Raw genomic sequence first — 21,104 nt, 5'->3', positions numbered from 1 at the left:
CGTGTTCTTTTGGAAAACAGATAAGGATTAGAATAAAAAGCACAGAAATAAATCACATTAAGAGCCCTTCAACTGAACAGAGACGAACTGAAGAATGACCCTAAGTTTGCAAGCTAAGAACAAAACTAACATAATCCGGGGGGGGGGGGGGAGAGAGAAAAGCAATAGAATAAAAATAAATGGATTACTTTTGCTTTGCTTTTTAAAAAAGATGCAGCAGCTGCTTTATTTTAAATGGCAAAATGTTGAAATTTTGGGCACCCAAGCCAAGAGAGCAATTTGGGACTTTAAAGGAGTCCCTTATTTGACTGGAGATGCCTGATTAACAGCATGATCTGACCTGGATAACCAAAAACCTCACCTGAATCATGACTCTTGTAATTTGGGCTGCACAGAGAACCTACACAAATCTCTAACACACACACACACACACACACACACACACACACACAGTACTTTTATTGTGGAATTAATAATGTGAAAGTCATTGTAAAAAGCATCTGTCTCATTTTACAAGTGGGAAACACTGAAGCTGAGAGGACAAGCCCAAGACTGAGTGAATCTATAGCAAAAAATTTTTTACTAACCACCGACTACCATATCAATGGCTGTTCACAAACAGCCTTCCTTCATCCCTACTTTCCCATTTTACTGCTAGTCAAGGCTGACTTGCCTAAGTCAATCAGTGCATCCATTATTTACTTAAATCATTTTCCTTATCTTCAATTGAAAACGCTCCTAGAATGGTTCTACTGATGAATAAAAAATAAGACAGCCCCAGCCTTCGGACTTATAGTTTAAAAGACAAAACACAAAAGGCAAAAGGGATGGGGAGGGAGGAGGAAGAAAGCAGACACCAGTTCTTAAAGTTACAGGGTAATCATTATTCATTCACACAGCTTCCTTACAGGCAGGCGGTTCAGATCAGATAGACATAGCACAGAAGAAATAGTCAATGCAACAGACAAATCATTTTGCCCCATCAAAAAAAAAAAAAGCCCCACAGAATCATATACTGAATGACTTCATGAGTAGTAGAGCAGGCACATGACATTTTCACTGCAGTGGAACAGCACAGAAAATCACACACTGAATTCTCAAATATAAAATAATGCATAACTGGCATTTGGCATTATCATTTGATTGCAGTCTGTGGTTCAATTGTCTTCATGTTACTCAGAATTAAGTCCTACTGTATTGAGTGGAAGTTGGGGTATGAATAAGATTTTGGGTCCAGGAATATTAAGCTACCTCAGCCTGTTTCAAGAGTATTGGGTTGTAATCCTAAACAGATTGCTCTAGCAAATAAGCTCCACTTAAATTATTGGGATTTATGGGCAAACAGACTCTGGTTAGCATAGAATTAACTGGTGCCAGGCATCCGAAGCAGAGCATGGTGCTCAATCATGCTTGAACCATTCCAGTTCCTTTCTTTGGCAAATTAAGCAATGCGATGGAATAATCTGTTACCTTAGCGCTTTCTTTTCTGTTCTCTTTAAACTAAAAATCTGCACATGCTTAATACATTTCATATTTCTGAATAAACATTTAGGTTCTCAAGAACACATATGTTCTACCTAGTTCTCCACATACCTATTTGTGTCTTACTTCCTTTTAATAACTTCTTCCTCTCAGTGGCGTAGCGTGGGGGGTGCAGGGAGGGCCGGCCGCACCGGGCGCAACATCTGGGGGGGGGGCGCTCGCACTCACAGCTCTCTGCCCCTACCTGGCTCACTTACTCTCTCTCACTGCAGTGCTGGCTGTGCGAATCCGATCCGAGCCGCCGGGTCGCCGCCCACTGTGGAGGGGAGGGTGCCAGGCGTGCGTGCGGTACGGAGAATGAGGGACTATCTGGGGGAGGGACAGTGCAGCGGGGGGGGCAAATTACTTGCCTTGCCCCGGGTGCTGACAACCCACGCTACGCCACTGCTTCCTCTTCTTCTCTCTCTCTCTCTCTGACTTGCAGAAACAGCTCCTTCCTTTCCCCATTCCCATCTGTGCTTCTCTGAACCCTTTACTAAGATTGCAGGATTTCTTAAGATCCCTTTGCCTCCGTGCCGTATCTTATGTTTGACTCCTTTCTAGAGACTCAAAGAGTCCAAAGTAGTTTGCAGCTCTTTAAAGTAACTCTGTAAGGTGACTGGCTGCACCATGCTAACAGCAGCATTTGAAGAATCGCACCAGCTGCCAAGGAAAAGGAACAATGCTGGCTGGGAGGTAGCTAATAAAAGACAGCCATCTTAAAAGATGTGTTCACTCTCTGCATCTTGGTGGGAAGGTATTCCAGGGTTCTTTTTAACCATGTTCTACTCAATGTTAATTTTATTTAGAAATGTAGCTATTGTAAAAAAAAATTAATTTGTCACAATTTAATGGTGCGCACACCCCCTTCTCTCACATTTTGCTGCCTGTTTTGGGAAGACTCTATCATACTAAAATCTCTAGGTAGGACGTGATATTTCACAAGGGCAACATCTTCTACCAAGCATTTACAGTCAAACCTTGTTCTGCATCCGCCGCCGCTTGCATCCGCTTCAGCAAACGTCTGTAGCAAACCCAGAAGTACCAGAACAGGTTGCTTCCGGGTTCACCGCTCGCACATGCACAGAAACGCTAAATCGCGCATGCGCAGACACAGGGCTTTGATGTGCGTCATTTTTGGGTTGTGGCAGGGCCTCCGGAACGGATCCCCACCGTAACCCGAGGTTCCACTGTACTGGTCTCTCTGGGATACTGGAGCCAAGAGCCCACCACAGCAAGGCAAATAAGAGGAGTAAGGCTATAGCTTACCGGGCAAGGCCCTCTCAGTGCTTGGGCTCTGAGATGCTTTCCATTGAGATCTTGTGGCGCTGTCCCAAGTACAGTGGTGCCCCGCAAGACGAATGCCTCGCAAGACGGAAAACCCGCTAGACGAAAGGGTTTTCCGTTTTGGAGGTGCTTCGCAAAACGAATTTCCTATGGGCTTGCTTCGCAAGACGAAAATGTCTTGCGAGTTGCTGCGATTTTTTTTCCGCTCCCCACCCCCTTTTTCTAAGGCACTAAGCTGCTAATAGCCTTTTAGCAGCTAATCCGCTAATCCCTTAAGCCTTTAATAGCTGCTAATAGCCGCTAAACTGCTAATAGCGCTAATCCGCTAAGGGGCTTGCTTCGCAAGACGAAAAAACCGCTAGACGAAGAGACTCACAGAACGGATTCTTTTCGTCTTGCGAGGCACCACTGTACAGTCATACCTCACGTTGCGTCCGCTTCAGGTTACATGTTTTCGTGTTGTGTCCCGTGGCAACCCGGAAGTACCAGAACGAGTTACTTCCAGGTTTCGCCGCTCACGCATGCACAGAAGTACTAAATTGCTCCGTGCTCATGCACAGACACAACACTTCGGCTTGTGTGAGGTCCATGTTGTGGACAGGCCTCCAGAATGGATCCTGTCCGTAACACGAGGTTCCAGTGTAAACTGAAGTATTCAAGCCACCTTGGGCCTTTTGGTTCATTATATCGTCTAGGACCAAATTAATAGGCTTCCAAAGACCTTCTTTTCAATATCTCAGGATTACTTCAAATATAATACAAATAAATGTTCCACTGTTGATCAGATAAAATCTCCATGATATGAAAGCAAAGGCAAAATGTAAGATTATAAGTAAAACATAATCTGCTTATTTGGCATTTTCTTCCATTAATTCTCTCTATAAAACATTACAAATGTATTGTGAAAACACAGCAGTATGAAAAGAATCCTGTTTTTTGGGGAGAGGCAGTATGCAGCAATAATCTTCAAATTAAGAAACGAGGGTCAACATTTTCACTACGATAATTGAAATATTACCTCTGCAACAAAGGACTTAACTATTCTGGAGTGCAATGAGAAACTACAGTGTGGGGGAATAAGAAGAAAAATTAAGGCCAGAGGCCTTGGTTTTAACTTCAAAATGTTAAGTATGAACGGCAACACGAAGTTCCTCTCCCCCTCTCCTACCTGAGGTTTATAATAATTTAATAATAATAATAATAATTTATTATTTATACCCCGCCCATCTGGCTGGGTTTCCCCAGCCACTCTGGGCGGCTTCCAACTGAATATTAAAAACAGTACAGCATCAGACATTAAAAACTTCCCTAAAGAGGGCTGCCTTCAGTTGTCTTTAATAATAATAATAATAATTTAATAATTAGGTTTCTGAGGACTAACCCTATTTCATCACAGGAGAAAATAGCACATACCTCATATGGAATGTTCCACAACAGGGAGTGGAGAGAGGTGGTGGGAAGCAAGAAAAACAAACCTTTTATGTCAAAAGTAATTCCCTTTGGTGAGTTTTGGCTTCCAGTATTCTCAACAGAAACCTTAAAGCGCCTATTTTCTTCTATTTTTTTCTTTCATCATCTGCAAACACGCGTATGTAAACATGCTGCAAACTTCCCCAGCAAGTCAGATTCTTTGCTCCCTTCTCTCCAATGAACTGCAGTCCTTTTTGAAGAGAAGGGAGGGGTGAGAGGAGAAGGAGGGAGTCAAGTTCCCCTGAAAGATATCCTAACATATGGAACTGCATTGCTGACACATAAACAGCTCTCTCCATGACTCTCCCATATGCTTTGTGACTTTGCCATTTATTTTTATCTTATTCCAAAACGCTTCTTTATGTAATATTAACCTTCCAGGTCTCAGGCGGGATTAGGAATGCATCCTTACACATAGCCTGCGCTAAACTGCGACAATTGGTTTCCAACATTTTTTTCACCAGCTAAACTGAAGTCAGCCTTCTCCTAGGGGAAACCGAGGCGTTTGCCATTTTCTGACCTTGTTCTCAGAACCCCTTTTAAACTGGAAAACTCTGTGTGACTTATCAAAGTGTTGCATGTGTCAGTGTCCACATCACAAGAATACAACCTCCATGTAATACCTGTGCATATAAGAGAAGTCAGCAGTCAAAATTTCAGAAAACAGCTAAAAATAGATCCTCCCCAACTCTTCAGATAAAAGTCTTGTCTGCCTGCATTGTGCTCCCTTTGTGCACAGCCTACATGAGGTTGCCAAGCAACTAGTCCAAGTTCAGAAGCAGCCAAGCAGCGAGCTGCAGCTAAATAAAGATTTAATGGAATTCTCACATCTGCAACAGCCTGCAGTCCCTCAAGATCCTGAAGAAGTCAACTGATGAACAGAAGAGGCAAGGAACATATCAGGTTAAGTTGTGGAGGCCCTTTCTTTCTAACCATGCCATTTTCTGCAGACTACACTGAGATGCAAACATTTCATCGAAATCTGCAGAGAATCAAAACTAGCAATTTAGGAAAACGTACGTTTTGACATGCAAATCCACAGCCATTTGCATTCTGCTGTGCTAGGGTTTCAAGCAAAACAGAAGGGAATCAAAAGCAGAACCTCAAAGCAGACCCCACCACCAAGCTACATGTTACGTACCTGGATCGGTAAGTCAAAGGGATCTCTTTGCAGATGCACAAACTACAGGCTACAGCAACGCAGGGCAGCAACTGTGAAACACTTAAACACTATGAGAACACTGGAACCTTCCCTTTTGAGGATGGTAAATAAGAGCAGAGTCAGCAGCCACCTGTTAAATTTCTTCCATCTAAAGCAGGAGCAAGAAGGACTCCTACAAAGAGGAAGAAGAGCAGGAACACTGAAAGTGCTACTCTATCAGGTGAACAGCCTCTGGTTTCCTCTCCGCAGTTTCCCCACAGTCACAGAGAAAGATGGCTGAAAATAGCTGGCAGTGGGTTGGGGTGGGGAGGGTGATGGTGGTTTAGGCTGCTAGCCTATGGCGTGAGTGCAGTCATAGGAGCTCACAGAATGTAGATAGAGCTGGCATGTCATTATTATTGCAATTAATAATAACATTATCACTCCCAGGGCTTTTTATTTTTCTAGAAAAAGAGGTGGTGGAACTTGCTGAGCACCCGCCCAAAGTTGTTGGGCTGTTCTTAGGGGGGCACCCACCTTCTCTTCTTCGCCCCCCACCCACTTTCGGCGACATGATCGCCGCGGCAACCCGATTGGCACACCGCGCAGTCCCAGGTGCTGTGCCACCCGCCGGCACACAGCCCCAACCTAAAGAGCTGCCGGAATGCACCAAAGAGGGGCCAGAACTCAGTTCTGGTGAGTTCCAGCTGGAAAAAAAGCCCTGATCACTCCTTATACAGTGGTACCTCGGGTTACATACGCTTCAGGTTACATACGCTTCAGGTTACAGCCTCCGCTAACCCAGAAATAGTGCTTCAGGTTAAGAACTTTGCTTCAGGATAAGAACAGAAATCGTGCTCCAGCGGCGCAGCAGCAGCAAGAAGGACCCATTAGCTAAAGTGGTGCTTCAGGTTAAGAACAGTTTCAGGTTAAGTATGGACCTCCAGAACGAATTAAGTACTTAACCCGAGGTACCACTGTAATAGTAAATTCGGGAAGTGAGTGCTGACAGAAATGGAACCAAAATGAGGGCACGGAGAAATAAGAAAGAAGTGTTAGTATACCGGGGGGGAGCCCCAAGTTTGGCAGAAGTGTTTTTCCTCCAAAGCTTAAGGGGGAGGGAAGGAGATCAACGGTGAGCGATCATGCTCAGTAGCCACTGAAAGATCACGGACTGCATAAAGGGGGGGGGCTAAAGGGGGAAATGGAAGGGAATGTCCCCTTTGAGCTCTTTACATGTTATAAAATCCTGAAGAATGCTTGGGTGGTTGGCTGGAAGCTTGAATAGGCATATTCATGCTAAAAGGTGAGAATACAGGCCATTATTTTGATGCAAGTTCCACATAATTACAAGTATGTGCTGTGCTTAGGGAAATTTTTAAGGATTGATGTTTTTATTATGTTTTTAGATGTTGTAAAGGGACATGGGTGGTACTGTGGGTTAAACCACAGAGCCTAGGACTTGCCAATCAGAAGGTCGGCGGTTCGAATCCCTGCGACGGGGTGAGCACCCGTTGCTCGGTCCCTGCTCCTGCCCACCGAGCAGTTCGAAAGCACATCAAAGTGCAAGTAGATAAACAGGAACCGCTCCGGCGGGAAGGTAAACGGCGTTTCCGTGCGCTGCTCTGGTTCGCCAGAAGCGGCTTAGTCATGCTGGCCACATGACCCGGAAGCTGTACGCCAGCTCCCTCGGCCAGTAAAGCGAGATGAGCGCCGCAACCCCAGAGTCAGTCACGACTGGACCTAATGGTCAGGGGTCCCTTTACCTTTACCTAAGCTGCCTAGAGTGGCTGGGGAAACCCAGCCAGATGGGTGGGGTGTTGTTGTTGTTTTATTTTAAAGAAAGCAATGTCCTGCCCCAAAGTACAAAATCTTTATCTCTGTGTCTGCGGGAAATGGGCTAAGGGCGCTATTTGACCCCAAATAGTAGTGCCCATAGTGCCTTTCCAAAATAAGGGTGAAGACAAAGAAGAGAAAGGAAAAAACCATTACTGCTGTTATCTGTAACTGATGCTTATCAAATGGGTTTCCATACAGTTCAGCCCTAAGAGTCATGCATACCCAGGTCGGCTGCAGAGATAATAATAATAATAATAATAATAATAATAATAATAATAATAATAATTTATTTGTACCCCGCCCATCTGGCTGGGTTTCACCACCACTCTGGGCAGCTTCCAACAAAGATGAAAAATACACAAAAATGTCACATATAAAAAACTTCCCCGAACAGGGCTGCCTTCAGATGTCTTCTGAATGTCAGGTAGTTGTTTATCGCTTTGACATCTGATGGGAGGGCGTTCCACAGGGCGGGAGCCACTACCGAGAAGGCCCTCTGCCTGGTTCCCTGTAACTTGGCCTCTCGCAGTGAGGGAACCGCCAGAAGGCCCTCGGAGCTGGACCTCAGTGTCCGGGCAGAACGATGGGGGTGGAGACACTCCTTCAGATATACTGGACCGAGGCCGTTTAGGGCTTTAAATGTCAGCACCAACACTTTGAATTGTGCTCAGAAACGTACTGGGAGCCAATGTAGGTCTTTCAAGACCGGTGTTATATGGTCTCGGCGGCCGCTCCCAGTCACCAGTCTAGCTGCCGCATTCTGGATTAGTTATAGTTTCCGGGTCACCTTCAAAGGTAGCCCCACGTAGAGCGCATTGCAGTAGTCCAAGCGGGAGATAACCAGAGCATGCACCACTCTGGCGAGACAGTCTGCAGGCAGATAGGGTCTCAGCCTACGTACCAGATGGAGCTACAGATAGAGAGTCTTCTAGAACCCTTCTACACATGAGACACCTCCCGTAGTGGCTTTGACCACTTTCCTATATTGAAGAGTGGAGGAATACCACATCTCCTTCCCAGTTCCTTTCTGAACTCTGGAGGAAATCCATCAGTAGATAAAATAAGAAGCTACAGAGGGTCGCAAAGAGTAATATTCACAGGAGTTCTTTCAGAACTCTCAGGTGGATGCCATCTGGACCTTGTGATATATCAGTTTTTATTTTGCCAACAAGGCCTAAAATGTTGTCTCTTGTCACCGCTAGTTGCTTCTGTTCCTTTCTGTGAAAGTTAGTTCAGGCACAGGGATCTACCCTATAGCTTCACTGAAAAGGTAGATTCAAAGAATTCATTCAGCTTCTCTGCAAAATCCTTATCTGCCTTTAGCACACCTTTGATCCCTTGTTTTTCAAAGGTCCAACTGCCTTTCTAGCCGGTTTCCTACTATTAATGTATTTATAATTGTTTTGTAGTTGGTCTTTATCTTTCAAGCAATGGCTCTTTTCTAGCATCTCTTATTGTCTGTTTGCATTTCTTTTGCCAATTTTTGTGCTCCTTTTTGTTGATTTATAAAATATTTACATACTGCTACTCCATTAAAAACAATCAAAGCGGTTTACAACAATACATAAAGTTATACAATAAAAACTGTTAAAGTAATTAAAATTAGACATTGAATAACTACTGTTGAAAGATTTTTTCTTCATTGCTTGCATAGGCTTGGTGGAATAGAAACATTTTCAGCAGGCCTTTAAAAGTTATCACATAAAAAAAAACACACAGTGGTACCTTGGTTGTTGAACGGCTTGGCTCCTGAGCAAATCGGCTCCCGAATGCTGCAAACCTGGAAGTGAGTGTTCCAGTTTGCGAACGTTTTTCAGAATCTGAACATCCAACGCAGCATCCAATTGAGTGCAGGAAGCTCCTGCAGCCAATCAGAAGCCATGCCTTGGTTTCTGAATGGTTCGGGGAGTCAAATGGACTCCCGGAACAGATTTAGTTTGACAACCAAGGTACCACTGCACTTTGTACATACATGCCTGCCTTATTGGGTTCTATTTAGGACAAATGGGTCTTCTTGGAATAAAATATACCAGAATAAACAAGACTTCAGATTATAATATCAGTTACTTCAGGCATTTCTTTAGAAAGTTATTCAATTAAAAGGTATCTGAAAAGCTAGTCAGGCTTTTTTTTTTTTTATGTGTTCCAAAGCACAGTGATAGCTTGCTGTTGCATGATAAAATTAATGCTTTGAAAGGGAAACTTCTGGATTGTTTATTGAAAAGACATGAGAACAAACATCTTATAAATCCATTATTGTAAACATTATTCCTGTCTAACAGTAGCAGCAATTCCCTTTATGAAAGCAGTTCCAAGTTTTGTAGTTTTGACCCTTGTAGTATCCAATACAGGTGTTTTTCTTTCTCCTTTTTTTCCTCCCCTACAAAATGGGTAGCAAAACCTTCACTGCACTTTTCTGAACTAGACCCCATTATTTCCTGTTGAAGTCGTAACTGAAGTTGAACTTTTGAAACCACAGAAGGTGCGTCTAAAAGAGCACGAATAAGCTCTATAGCATAACCTTTTAAATTCCAGGCAACACTCCCTTGTTCAAAGTGATTATCGCCCAGAAATCTCTGAAAGGGCGTAACCTGTTGCTAGAAAAGAAATATCTTTGCAATTCAATTGGCTAGTAGTCAAAACCCTGCTTAGATGTAGAGGGGAGAATGAGATTACTCTTACCTACAGTCACCCCTGCTTCTAGTTGACAGATCTAGTTCTACAAATCTTTGAGACAGAAAGTATCTGCTTTGTTCAAAATGTATAGTCAGTATCAGTTTTAAAGGAAGCTTTTATAAATTTCTATTTCAATGGTGTTTAACCGTACTACATCTTAATTGTATTTACAGAACAGCAAGTTGTTCATGCTGAGGGTATAAAGTACATAATGCCGATATTCAGCAAATCTTTGGACAGTAAATAAGAAACTGAAATAACAGATTTACCAACAGATCCATTAGTTATATTATTTGGGTGCATTAAAGATTTGGAATTAGCAGATGACAGGGAACCGGTCCAACATTTATTGACAGCAGAATGAGCAACTATTTGCTCTAATTTAAAGACTCTGACACTGGATGACTGGTTAATTGGAGTATGGCACATAGTATATATGGTCAAATTGACCAATATGCTTATAGAATTGGAGAGTGTCTTACTGGTATAATATGATGCAGGAAAATACAAATTCACACATATCTGGGCAACACTGTAAAATATTTATTAATGTATTAAAATAGCCAGTATAGGTATTCTTACTTGTATCTCTTAGGAGATTATATATTCAATCTATACATTTAATTATTCACTTCTTTATCATTTATTTAGTCAAATTGTAAAGTATTTTGCTTTTATCTCTCCATTGGGGCCCCCACACAACCAAATGTGATGCCTAATATTTATTTTTCATAACCTTATAAAAACTTCAATTATTGTCCAGGTGATTGGAGAGCTGTAACTCCACTCTGTTGTTTGGTCTGCAGCTGATAACCCGCTTGTCCTCCTATTCCATGTTGTCGCCAGTGCTGCCAGCAGCACCAGCTAGCAAGGGGGCAGTGGCGTAGGGCAGAGCTCCTCGGCACTGCCCGCTGATAGGTTGGAACAAAGGACCAATAGCTCAGCAACCTAGCCGAGTGGCAGCCTCAGTGCCCCATAAGCATCAAGCATGGCAGAGAGCGGGACAGGGGATTGGTCAGGTGCAGGTATCTTTCTAAAGCCCGTGCAGAGGGTGCCCTAGCAACTGGCCATCGCCCAAATCCACTCCTCAGTCTGCTCACATAAACATTGGGAGATTTTCTGTGTGAGGAGGAGGGCGCACTTTTGGAGCACTCTTGTGTTATAATAGAATGTAATATTCTATGCTGCTATTGTACTACTGTATAGGTATCAATATAGTATGGTATCATAAAATAAAGATAAAATCGTTAAGCCAACTGAAACAAAAGTGTCTTCAATCTCTGGTGGAAAAGGCACAGAGAAAGAGTCTCATGGATTTTGACAGGGTTGGAGCTATAACACCACCACATAAAAAGCACAGCCTTTCACAGGCACTCGTGGCTATCTTAAGACAGCACCAAGAGCAAGGCCTCTGAAGTTGACTTTAATTCCCAAGCAAGTCCATATAGGAGGAATTGATCCATAAGGCAAATTAGTCCTAAACCGTTTTACAGCCAACACTTCAACGTGCATTTTGAATTGAGCCCAGAAGAGGATAAGATACTAACAATCTGACATACAACAGACAGTAATAATTTCCTGCCTGTAAGTGCCAGACAAAGGTCTGGCTATCACACTTTGGACTAATGAAGTTGCCAGGCCAACATCACTAGTCCATCCTTGAGGCAACTGAAGGACCGATGACTGAAGCCAAATTCAACTTCTCCAGGAAAGATCACGCACAGCCAGTATATCTACTGGAGTAGATAAAAGGCACCCTGATGGCCACCCTCACCCGAGTATCCAGGAAAAATGACACAGTGAAGAATACTGCAAGACAGAAACCTGCTTCATCAGAAACACCACTCCGTCCAAGACAGGTTGAACATTTCACCTAGATCACCAGTATGTTTGGATACAAGCACATTCATCTTGTTTGGATTCTGTTTCAGCTTGTCAATTCATATGACTTCATCCAGTGGTTTCACATACATGGTAAAAATGTATGGAGTAGTGTGTATGGGGGTCCTGGGCTGCCCAGACAACAAGACCCCTTCCTGGCCTCGCTGATGTGGTCCAAAGGAAAGCAGAGCAATACGTTTGGCACCAGCTTGGCTGCAGGAATTGCCAGAAGGAGACGTACAGGGCGCCATCCAATCATCTTAGAAACTCAACTCTGGATTTGTGTGGGGTTTACTCCTTAGTCTTTTCTTCTCCCAACAATATTCCACAAGGCAGTGGAGGTTTAGGACCAGAGTTTTCCTTCCCCCAAATGGGCTATCTTCCCAGGTTGACGAGCTCCATCTGCCACTCACTTCTCTCTACAGAACATGCAGAAACTATCTTCTTGTCCATTGGACCCACTATTGGTCTTGTCTGCTCAATCCACCAGAGCCTGTCTTCACATGCAGGGGAAATTCCTAACTCACCAAGGGGTTGAGATCCATTGACTACCCTCACCTGGTTTAGCTGGCCAGCTGAAGCAGTTTCCTGTAGTGTGGTTGCTGTCGCATGTTGACAGCTTCTAGGAGCCACAGGTGAGAGCGAAGTGCAAAGTGGGGACCAAAGGCGGACAAGCTACCCCAGAAGGAGCACAACATGTCCCCCACCTCTGGCTGGGAAATAGGCAAATGAAACTGTTTTGTCTTGCTTTCAGTACCAGTGTTTCACATCTGTAACAGCCTGACCCAGAAGCACCCAAGCAGCCCCTGTAGCAACCTCCAACACCCAAGGCCACACAGGGAATGAGCAACACAATGTATCTTAAAAAACAATTTTAAAAATGAATGCTGTAACTTTTCCAAACATTCTCCATGACATGAGCCAGCAGAGATATAATGCTGGCTGTAAAGTAATTTCAGTTCTGGAAAGACTTAATTTAACACCTAAGAACTCAAGCATCAAGTACTGTAAGCAACTGCTGCCAAAACTTAAAACTGCCAGATTTGATAAGCACACAAAACCTGTAAGCTATTTATCAAGGTCTAAATGGTGTCTCTCTTCAAACACAGTGAGGGCTTTGCATGCATGCTTACCAGGGCAGTAGGCATCAAGGTCCAGTTTTGGTGCAGAAGTGAGAGTTGGTGAGCCAAGCTCAGATTCTGGAATTCGAGGGCTCTCAACAAATTTCGCCTTCCTTAGAGGAGCTTAAGAAGAAGGGAAACACAAAGGAAGGTCATGAGAAAGTGAACAGTAAATAACACATGGAAGCATTTAGCTAAACAAACTATGTCAGGCCCAGATCATGTTCCCTTTTGTAAAACCAAAAAAGGGAACTCTACATTTCTAAGAAAAGAGGTGGATCATGTTAAAAATGCAAATTTCCACACTGTCTTTTGAGAAAACTTACGTGAAGAAACCACCTCCAGGTGAAATAAAAACAGTTAATGGCACAACCCTACACATATTGACTCAGGAGCAAATTCCACTCTGTCCCATGGGGTTTACACCAATATAAGTATGGTTAGAATTGCATACTAAAGGTTATGTCTCCTGGACAGATTATGCACATGCACAAGTGATGGGAATAATTCATCCTCCGTTGTAATCTAAAGGAACCATATTTCACTGCCCATTCTATAAGCCACTTTGAACAAAAGAATCACGCACCAGACTCCTTCCAGTTACAGCTTCCGCACAATCCTAAGGGCACACAAATATGTAACTGTGCAAATAATACCATCAATTTCTGCTTACTGAATAGAGGCCTTATGAGACTGTACTCTGATGTTCTAGTCAGACTTTAGCTTTTTCAGATAACAGAAGACAGTATAACGGAATCACATTAATGTGTGAAATGAAAGCAATCTCTTCCTGTAGGGCGTGGAAAAACCCACACAACCTATTTGGCCAAAGACCCTAGAAGGATAAAAAAAAGTATCTGAACAAATGTTCTAAAACCAACGCTGAAGAGCTTTCAAGCATCTGAAAAATTACCATCTTTATAGCAACCCAGCAGCTACCTAGCCTGACACCACCTTCCCAGGAGAAAGTTCATGCAAAGGAAAACAGCACGTGCTAATTTCAATTTAGGAAGAATAAACAATCTTCACATTTAGTGAAGATTAATTTGCTATGATTAAATTATGGGAAAATTTGTTTCCTAAAAAAAGAAGAAGAATTAAATCATTCACCTCTTTGAATTAAAGCAAGGAAGCAATGTGGGAGGCAGCCTATCGTGTGAACTTGCATGCCAAAGAAGGTAGCTCAAGTATTTAAACAGATTCCACTTCATCGCAGGTTGAAGACGCAAGCCTCCCAAAGGCTGACTTACACATTTGTGTGGGTAGTGAACAGATTTCTAGAACAATTTTTTAGAGCTTCATAATTACTGTTTAAAACATGTCAACCATGAAAGAAATGGTGCTGATTGCTGAATTCAGATTGAAGATATTTATAACTAAGTTACTATGTTGATAGTACATAAAATCATAACTAAATTACTCCATTGTTTTATAATACACAAATTATTTCATAAAGCAAGCATCTGTTAGACCTGAAAAACTAGATTGGGAGGGAAGCCAGAGTACTAGGTTTAACTGAAATATTCAGGATGTGATCCCTCTTCCACCATGAGTCCCACTGGCAGATCTTGGGAAGTTTGCAATCTCATCTTAACCTACCTCTGTTTGTGATAGCCTAAAATGCTCCTCTGGGTGACCTAAAGGGCACCAGGACTTAAATTTAAGAAAAGCATGCCTTCTGCTTATTCGCCCTGCAAGTCACAGGACAAAAGTTGGTGTGAGAAATCTGTAGGCTGAGCTGAGCTTGTGCCAAAGCAATCATGTGACTGCTTCAAAGCACTTAATTAAGAGACTTTGGGGTGAAGTGATAAAACACTGCTCATAATTTCTATGCCACCTTTTGACCATGCAGTCCCTATGACAGTTTACAAACAATAATTTGAACCCACTTGACAAATCTCAAAAGTCAAGACATTTAAATAAATAATAAAGCAGTGTTTGACACTGGTGTCTGACACCAAAGTGATGGTCAAATATGAGCCTGATGGACAGTTCTTTGGGGAAATTCCATAAACAGGGTGCCAACTGAGAAGGCTATGCCCATGTTAGCAAAGTACTTCAACTCTGCAGGTGGGACCTTTAACAGAGTCCTCAACAATTGGAGGAGTTCATTTTAATAAATTGACATCTGATCAAGCAATGAGAAAAACTATACATGTTTTCAAAAAGAATTACACCAATTAGAATACGGATATCAAAAATAATGTTTTAATTTCTATAGATGGGTATGTCCATCAATGACATGAAGAAATAGTATTTTATATGACAACCACGGTTTTGTATGTGAAATAACATAAACACCTTCTGTGAAAGAGCGGTTAAACAAAATGTCAAAATATGCAATGGTGACAGAATTACCATATTATCTTGGACTGAAAGAACAAAGAGAAAGAAGGATAAAATTCAGAGAAAAGTAGCCATGCTTCATCAAATATTGCATGATTAAGGCAAGAGAGTTTGTTTTTGCTTTATTCTGAAGACATTCTAGAGGCGTTTTGCTAACATGTTCACATTAGTGTGTTCAACACTGATGTATATCCCCGTATGTTTCTTTATAAAGGTAAAGGTAAAGGTACCCCTGCCCATACGGGCCAGTCTTGACAGACTCTAGGGTTGTGCGCCCATCTCACTCAAAGAGGCCGGGGGCCAGCGCTGTCCAAAGACACTTCCGGGTCACGTGGCCAGCGTGACATCGCTGCTCTGGCGAGCCAGAGCCGCACACGGAAACGCCGTTTACCTTCCCGCTAGTAAGCGGTCCCTATTTATCTACTTGCACCCAGGGGTGCTTTCGAACTGCTAGGTTGGCAGGCGCTGGGACCGAACAGCGGGAGCGCACCCCGCCGCGGGGATTCGAACCACCGACCTTTCGATCGGCAAGCCCTAGGCACTGAGGCTTTAACCCACAGCGCCACCCGCGTCCCTATGTTTCTTTATAGTGATAAACAAAAACAAAAACGGAGAAATAGGAGCATGCATTCCATCAGATACCCAGGTCCTAGGCTGTTTAGGCCTTTACAGGTCAACGCAAACACTCTGATTTGTGCTTAGAAGCAAACTTGAAGCTAGTGAAGATCTTTAAGCACACGAGTGGCACTCATCACATTCATGTTTCCTGTCCTAGCCTCTTTCTTATTATTAGAAGAAGTGTGGCATTTCAGTACCCCAGACTGTAAATCAGTGAAACTCTTCTGAGCAATTATTATAACTGTTGGATCTACAACGATGGTGGTCAAGATGACTCGACCCATATATCCCAGTGGATAAGCTTGTTACTGGACCTAAGAACACACATAAAGAAGACAAAGCATACAGAATATGAAAGGGGCAGGCATGGAACTTATTACTAACAAAAAAACAGCAAAAATAACTGAAAATATGTGAGCAGCTCTGTAGACAAAACCTGCAGGAACCAAACATATAACAGCACCCAGCTAAACATATTTACCCTTAGTGGGACTTACGTTCCAAACTTATGCCCAACTAAGTGTGTTCAAAATTGCAGCATGAGCATGCGGCAGAACAGAAGAGTTGGGAAAAGCAATCAAACACCCAAATACAAAATTTACATAAAATATAAAGCCCCTTCATGGATCACTACAAGAAGATCAAACCAATCCATTCTTAAGGAAATCAGCCCTGAGTGCTCACTGGAAGGACAGATCCTGAAGCTGAGACTCCAATACTTTGGCCACCTCATGAGAAGAGAAGACTCCCTGGAAAAGACCCTGGTGTTGGGAAAGATGGAGGGCACAAGGAGAAGGGGATGACCGAGGACGAGATGGTTGGACAGTGTTCTCGAAGCTACCAGCGTGAGTTTGACTAAACTGTGGGAGGCAGTGGAAGACAGGAGTACCTGGCGTGCTCTGGTCCATAGGGGCACGAAGAGTCGGACACGACTAAACGACTAAACAACAACAACAAAAATATAAAGAGAGCCAGCAACAGATATGGTGGTGGTGGGGAGTTCTACGTTAGAGCAGCTGAGATGGGTGTCACCAGCATATAAGCAATACTGAAACCTATGAGACTTATGATGTCACCCAGAGATGTGTAGAGAGAGAATATCTTAACATCAAGAACAAGTCCCTGAGTGACCCCAGCAAAGCTTTAAAGGAACTCTAGTATCCACTGCAGAGAAGCAGCACATTAATTGCTAGTTACACATCATCAACTTGTAAGATCCAATTACAGACGTTAAACAATGTGAGTCAGAATGGTGTAAAGAACAGAGTGCTGGACTTGCTCAGCCATGCAAATCTCTCTGTGGTTTTTGGAAAAGACATCCTCTTGTGGCATAACCTAACTCTGGGGTTATTGTGAGGCTAAAAGTACATTGCTTTAAAAAAACCAAACTTGTTAATTTTACATTATTTCGATGTCATACAATAATTACACAAAACAAAAAACAAGAAGATCCTTATTCTGCTACATATTGGAAGTGCCTACACTTAAAAAAAAAGAAGAGCTAAATAGCAATAGAGCATAACAGGTAAGCAATAGAGGCACCAGGAAGTCAGAATATAAAGGACTAATGAACATCAATAAGGAACACCATTAACAAGGAAAATGTAACAGCATCACAACCCATTACATAAGGGCATACAAAATAAAAATACAGTAGTTTTAAGCTTCTAAGGTCTTGCATATGACAAGTGGTAGAATCTATATTACTCAGAAAAGGTAACTACCATTCAAGGAAATAATCTGCAGGTATCCAATTAAGAGATCCCTTGATTTGTGATTACATATTTGACTGCAACAAGGAGTAAGGCAGTCAAGCTTCCTAATATAATGCCTGTAGATTCAAATAGCGCTCTGAAATCTGTAATGTTCTTGATATATTGAACAACCTGAAACCAGAAAAGAACAGATCTTTGGATAGTTCTCTCAGCAACAGAACAATGTTCCAGGGGAATAAATCTGCACTCTCCCCCCCCCCCCCCCCAATTTAAAGAAGAAAAAATCTAAATTAATTCTCTAATATTCAGAGACAAATAAAATGAGATTCAAATTTTATCCCAGACCTACTCTCCTGATTTAAGATCCAAACTCCTGGGGCAAATTCTTTACTTACAGAACTCAGTAGGCTTATGTATAAAAGACAGGGGTGTATTAAGTTATGGCTGGCCTTGTAGGCAAGCATTAGTTTCTACTAGCCAGCTATTTTTTTATTTAAAAAAAAATATTTAATATTTTTTTTCAATACAAACACCAACAAAAAACACATACAACAAAAACCGCAATAACATTAATAACACAATTTAACATTTCAGATTTGAGTACTGATATACCTATGACTACACCTTTTTAACAATATTTCCCCACCTCTCATCCCCCTACTTCCTACGACCGTCCCCCTTATCGCTTAAATATTCCTTCCAGATTTCTTCATATTTATCCATTCTTAATTTGTGTCGCCATGTAATTCGTTCGTATGTGGCTAGTCTGTCCATATTGTCAATCCATGTGCTCAATGGAATCTTTTTGCGGCTCTTTCAATTCATCAGAACACGTTTTTTTGCTTCTAATATAGCACAGCAATATTATTTTACTCTATAAGCACAGATATTGTCTTGATCAATTTATGCTTTCGTAGCACAAGTCTACATAAGCTAACAGTCTACTTCACAGATTTAGGTCCCCCCCCCCCCCCCCAAGTTGGATCACTGAAACACACTGCCCATAGGTTTTGGAAAAGCTACACTAGGGTTTCATTATTTTAAATAAAATTCATGATTAAATCACATGTTGGTATATATGTTCCTTCATTAAAGTTCATAAGAATGGGTGATTTATTTCCTTTTTCAACTGCCTATGGAATGATCTGCTCCAGTCTTGGAATCTATCACAAGCAGATGCCACGTTGCTCTTGATTCTAGTGAGAAAATCCAAAATATGGATATATAACTCAGAGCTAAACACTTCTATTAGCCAAATAAGTTTTATTTTAAAAATAAACTGAGGAAGGTAACTGTTTAGAAGAGGGAGTGGGATGGCAGAAATCTGCTGCATTACAGTAATTAAAAATACTGCCTGACTACCAATTTCAAAGGCTCCTTTTCTGCTGGCTGAAATACAACCTTTGGCTTTTAATTAGAAATGCAAACAATCTTACAAATATTTTTAAAATATAAACTATTAGTTTGAATTAGAAAATGCATCAAAGAAAGGAAAAGAAGTTATTTTCCTCACATTTGATTTTAAATCTATTTCTAATTATTTTTGGTATTTGGTCCCTTGCAGTTCAAGCTAGTAGTTTGCTGCTGATTGACTTTATAGCCAAGAGTTAAGTTTACAAACTATTTAAGGATCACAGAATCACAATTGTTTTTAAGAATATGACTATAATTTTATAAGTAGTAGAAACACACCAAATGTTCATATTTCTTGAATTCAAAACTGCTTCAAAAATTATACAGCTAAACCTTGCATGATTCACTTTAGTCACTAGGCAGAAGAATGGCTAAATTAAGCAACACAAACCAAGGGCGTTTTTCCAGCATTGCTTTGTACTCCTCTGTTCCCATTTTACATCTTTGGATACAATAAAAGCATTTTTAGCATTTTGTTTAAATGAATGCATTTCAATATTTTATTAAAAGTGTCCAAATATCCTTGATACATATTTGTGACTAACTCATCTTCACCCCCAAATTTAGTTTTTCGCTGTTTTGCCCTCATCCACCTCAGGGATTATTTTAAAAATAAAATAAACCATAGGCTTTATGGAAAAGAAGAGTGTTATAAATAAATATAGTTTTCATCATTAAGTAGAGAGGTCTGTCATACAGCTTCTCAAACTTCATACTTCTAAAACTTTGCATCGTGACATGTTCCTGGGTAAGTTTATTTGTTTGTTTATTTAACATATTTTTATTCTACTCTTCAAGATCCCAGAGTGCATTATAACTGATTGGTAATAAAATAATTGCCAAGAATGTAACTGCCAACAATAAAACACCAATTAACACATTAACAGGCTGAAAATATAAAATAACAGCACAATAAAATAAGCTTCAGCGCAGCAGAGACCAATGAATCACCCAAAGGCCTAGGAGGTAAATAAGTAAGTCTTTAAGTTGGTGCCAAAATTGATAAGAGATAGCATCATTTAGTTGCGTGGCGAGTTCCCGCTCCCTCCCAGGAAGAAATAAAGACACAGGACACCGAGAATTAAGGTTAATGGGCGAAATAGGCCACAACTTTATTGATTACAGGAATGAGCGGTGTTGGCTTAGGCATTGGCCCTATTGACTAGCCGGCTTCAGCCCGATTGCATGAAGACCGGCAAGGGTTAACCAACAGTAGAGGGAGTCCTGCTGAGGCAGGTCAACTAGGAACTGCCCTGGAGTCACCGCTTGGGGGCGTGCCTTGGGCCCACACCTCCATAGGCTTCGGACAGGGCAACGCCCCCCGGAGTCCTTTATCGGACTACCCTTTTCAGTGGGGGGAGGCGATGGCGCTTCTCTCCCCCCTCTCATCCACTTAACCCTCCCTTGCCAATGCCTAGTTACAGGGAACCAGGCAGAGGGCCTTCTCGGTCGTGGCAGCCGCCCTGTGGAACGCCCTCCCACCAGATGTCAAAGAGAAAAATAACTACCAAACCTTTAGAAGACATCTGAAGGCAGCCCTGTTCAGGGAAGCTTTTAATGTTTAATTGTATTTTAGTGTTTTGTTGGAAGCCGCCCAGAGTGGCTGGGGAAACCCAGCCAGATGGGCGGGGTATAAATAATAAGTTGTTGTTGTTGTTGTTGTTTCTACCATTTGTTTTATTTCCATGTATTACCTGCCCTCTTTTTAGACTCAATGCAGGTAACGGCATTCATAAGCTCTCTCCAGAAAATGTTTTCAGTAAATGGCAGATGGCATCTAGCAATAACGCATGCCTCTATCTGGTTCTAGACCATGGAAGCAGCAGAAAGTTGTGTAAACCCTGCTGAAACGACTGCCACAATCAGACAAAGAATTTCACCCACAGATTGTTCAAGAAATACTGCTCTGGACATAACATTTAGAACTGCATACAGTTTGGAGATTATCAGAGCATGGATAATGCAGGCCTATCCAGGAGTCAGGAGGGGGTGGGGTGGAGAGGTTCTAGCTGGTGCACTTTATAGTGAAAGGCACTTTATACCATGGGTGTCAGTTGGGCATCCAGCAACAAAGGA

General features: G+C 42.0%; 1 protein-coding gene across 2 annotated transcripts in view; it reads right to left on the bottom strand.

Annotated features, from left to right (window-relative positions):
• Positions 1-21,104, bottom strand: part of TANC2 (tetratricopeptide repeat, ankyrin repeat and coiled-coil containing 2) — a 197,838-nt gene that overhangs the window by 78,988 nt on the left and 97,746 nt on the right. For both annotated transcript variants that reach the window (XM_083407362.1, XM_083407363.1), the window contains exon 5: positions 12,949-13,059. In XM_083407362.1, the coding sequence (XP_083263488.1) occupies positions 12,949-13,059 (111 nt within the window). The remainder of the gene's footprint in view (positions 1-12,948; positions 13,060-21,104) is intronic.

The sequence above is a fragment of the Podarcis tiliguerta genome, assembly GCF_965153285.1.
Source record: "Podarcis tiliguerta genome assembly, chromosome: 13".
In the NCBI taxonomy this organism is placed as follows: domain Eukaryota; kingdom Metazoa; phylum Chordata; class Lepidosauria; order Squamata; family Lacertidae; genus Podarcis; species Podarcis tiliguerta.
The sequence above is the reverse complement of the archived record's forward strand: the minus strand, read 5'-3'. Positions and strand labels throughout refer to the sequence as shown.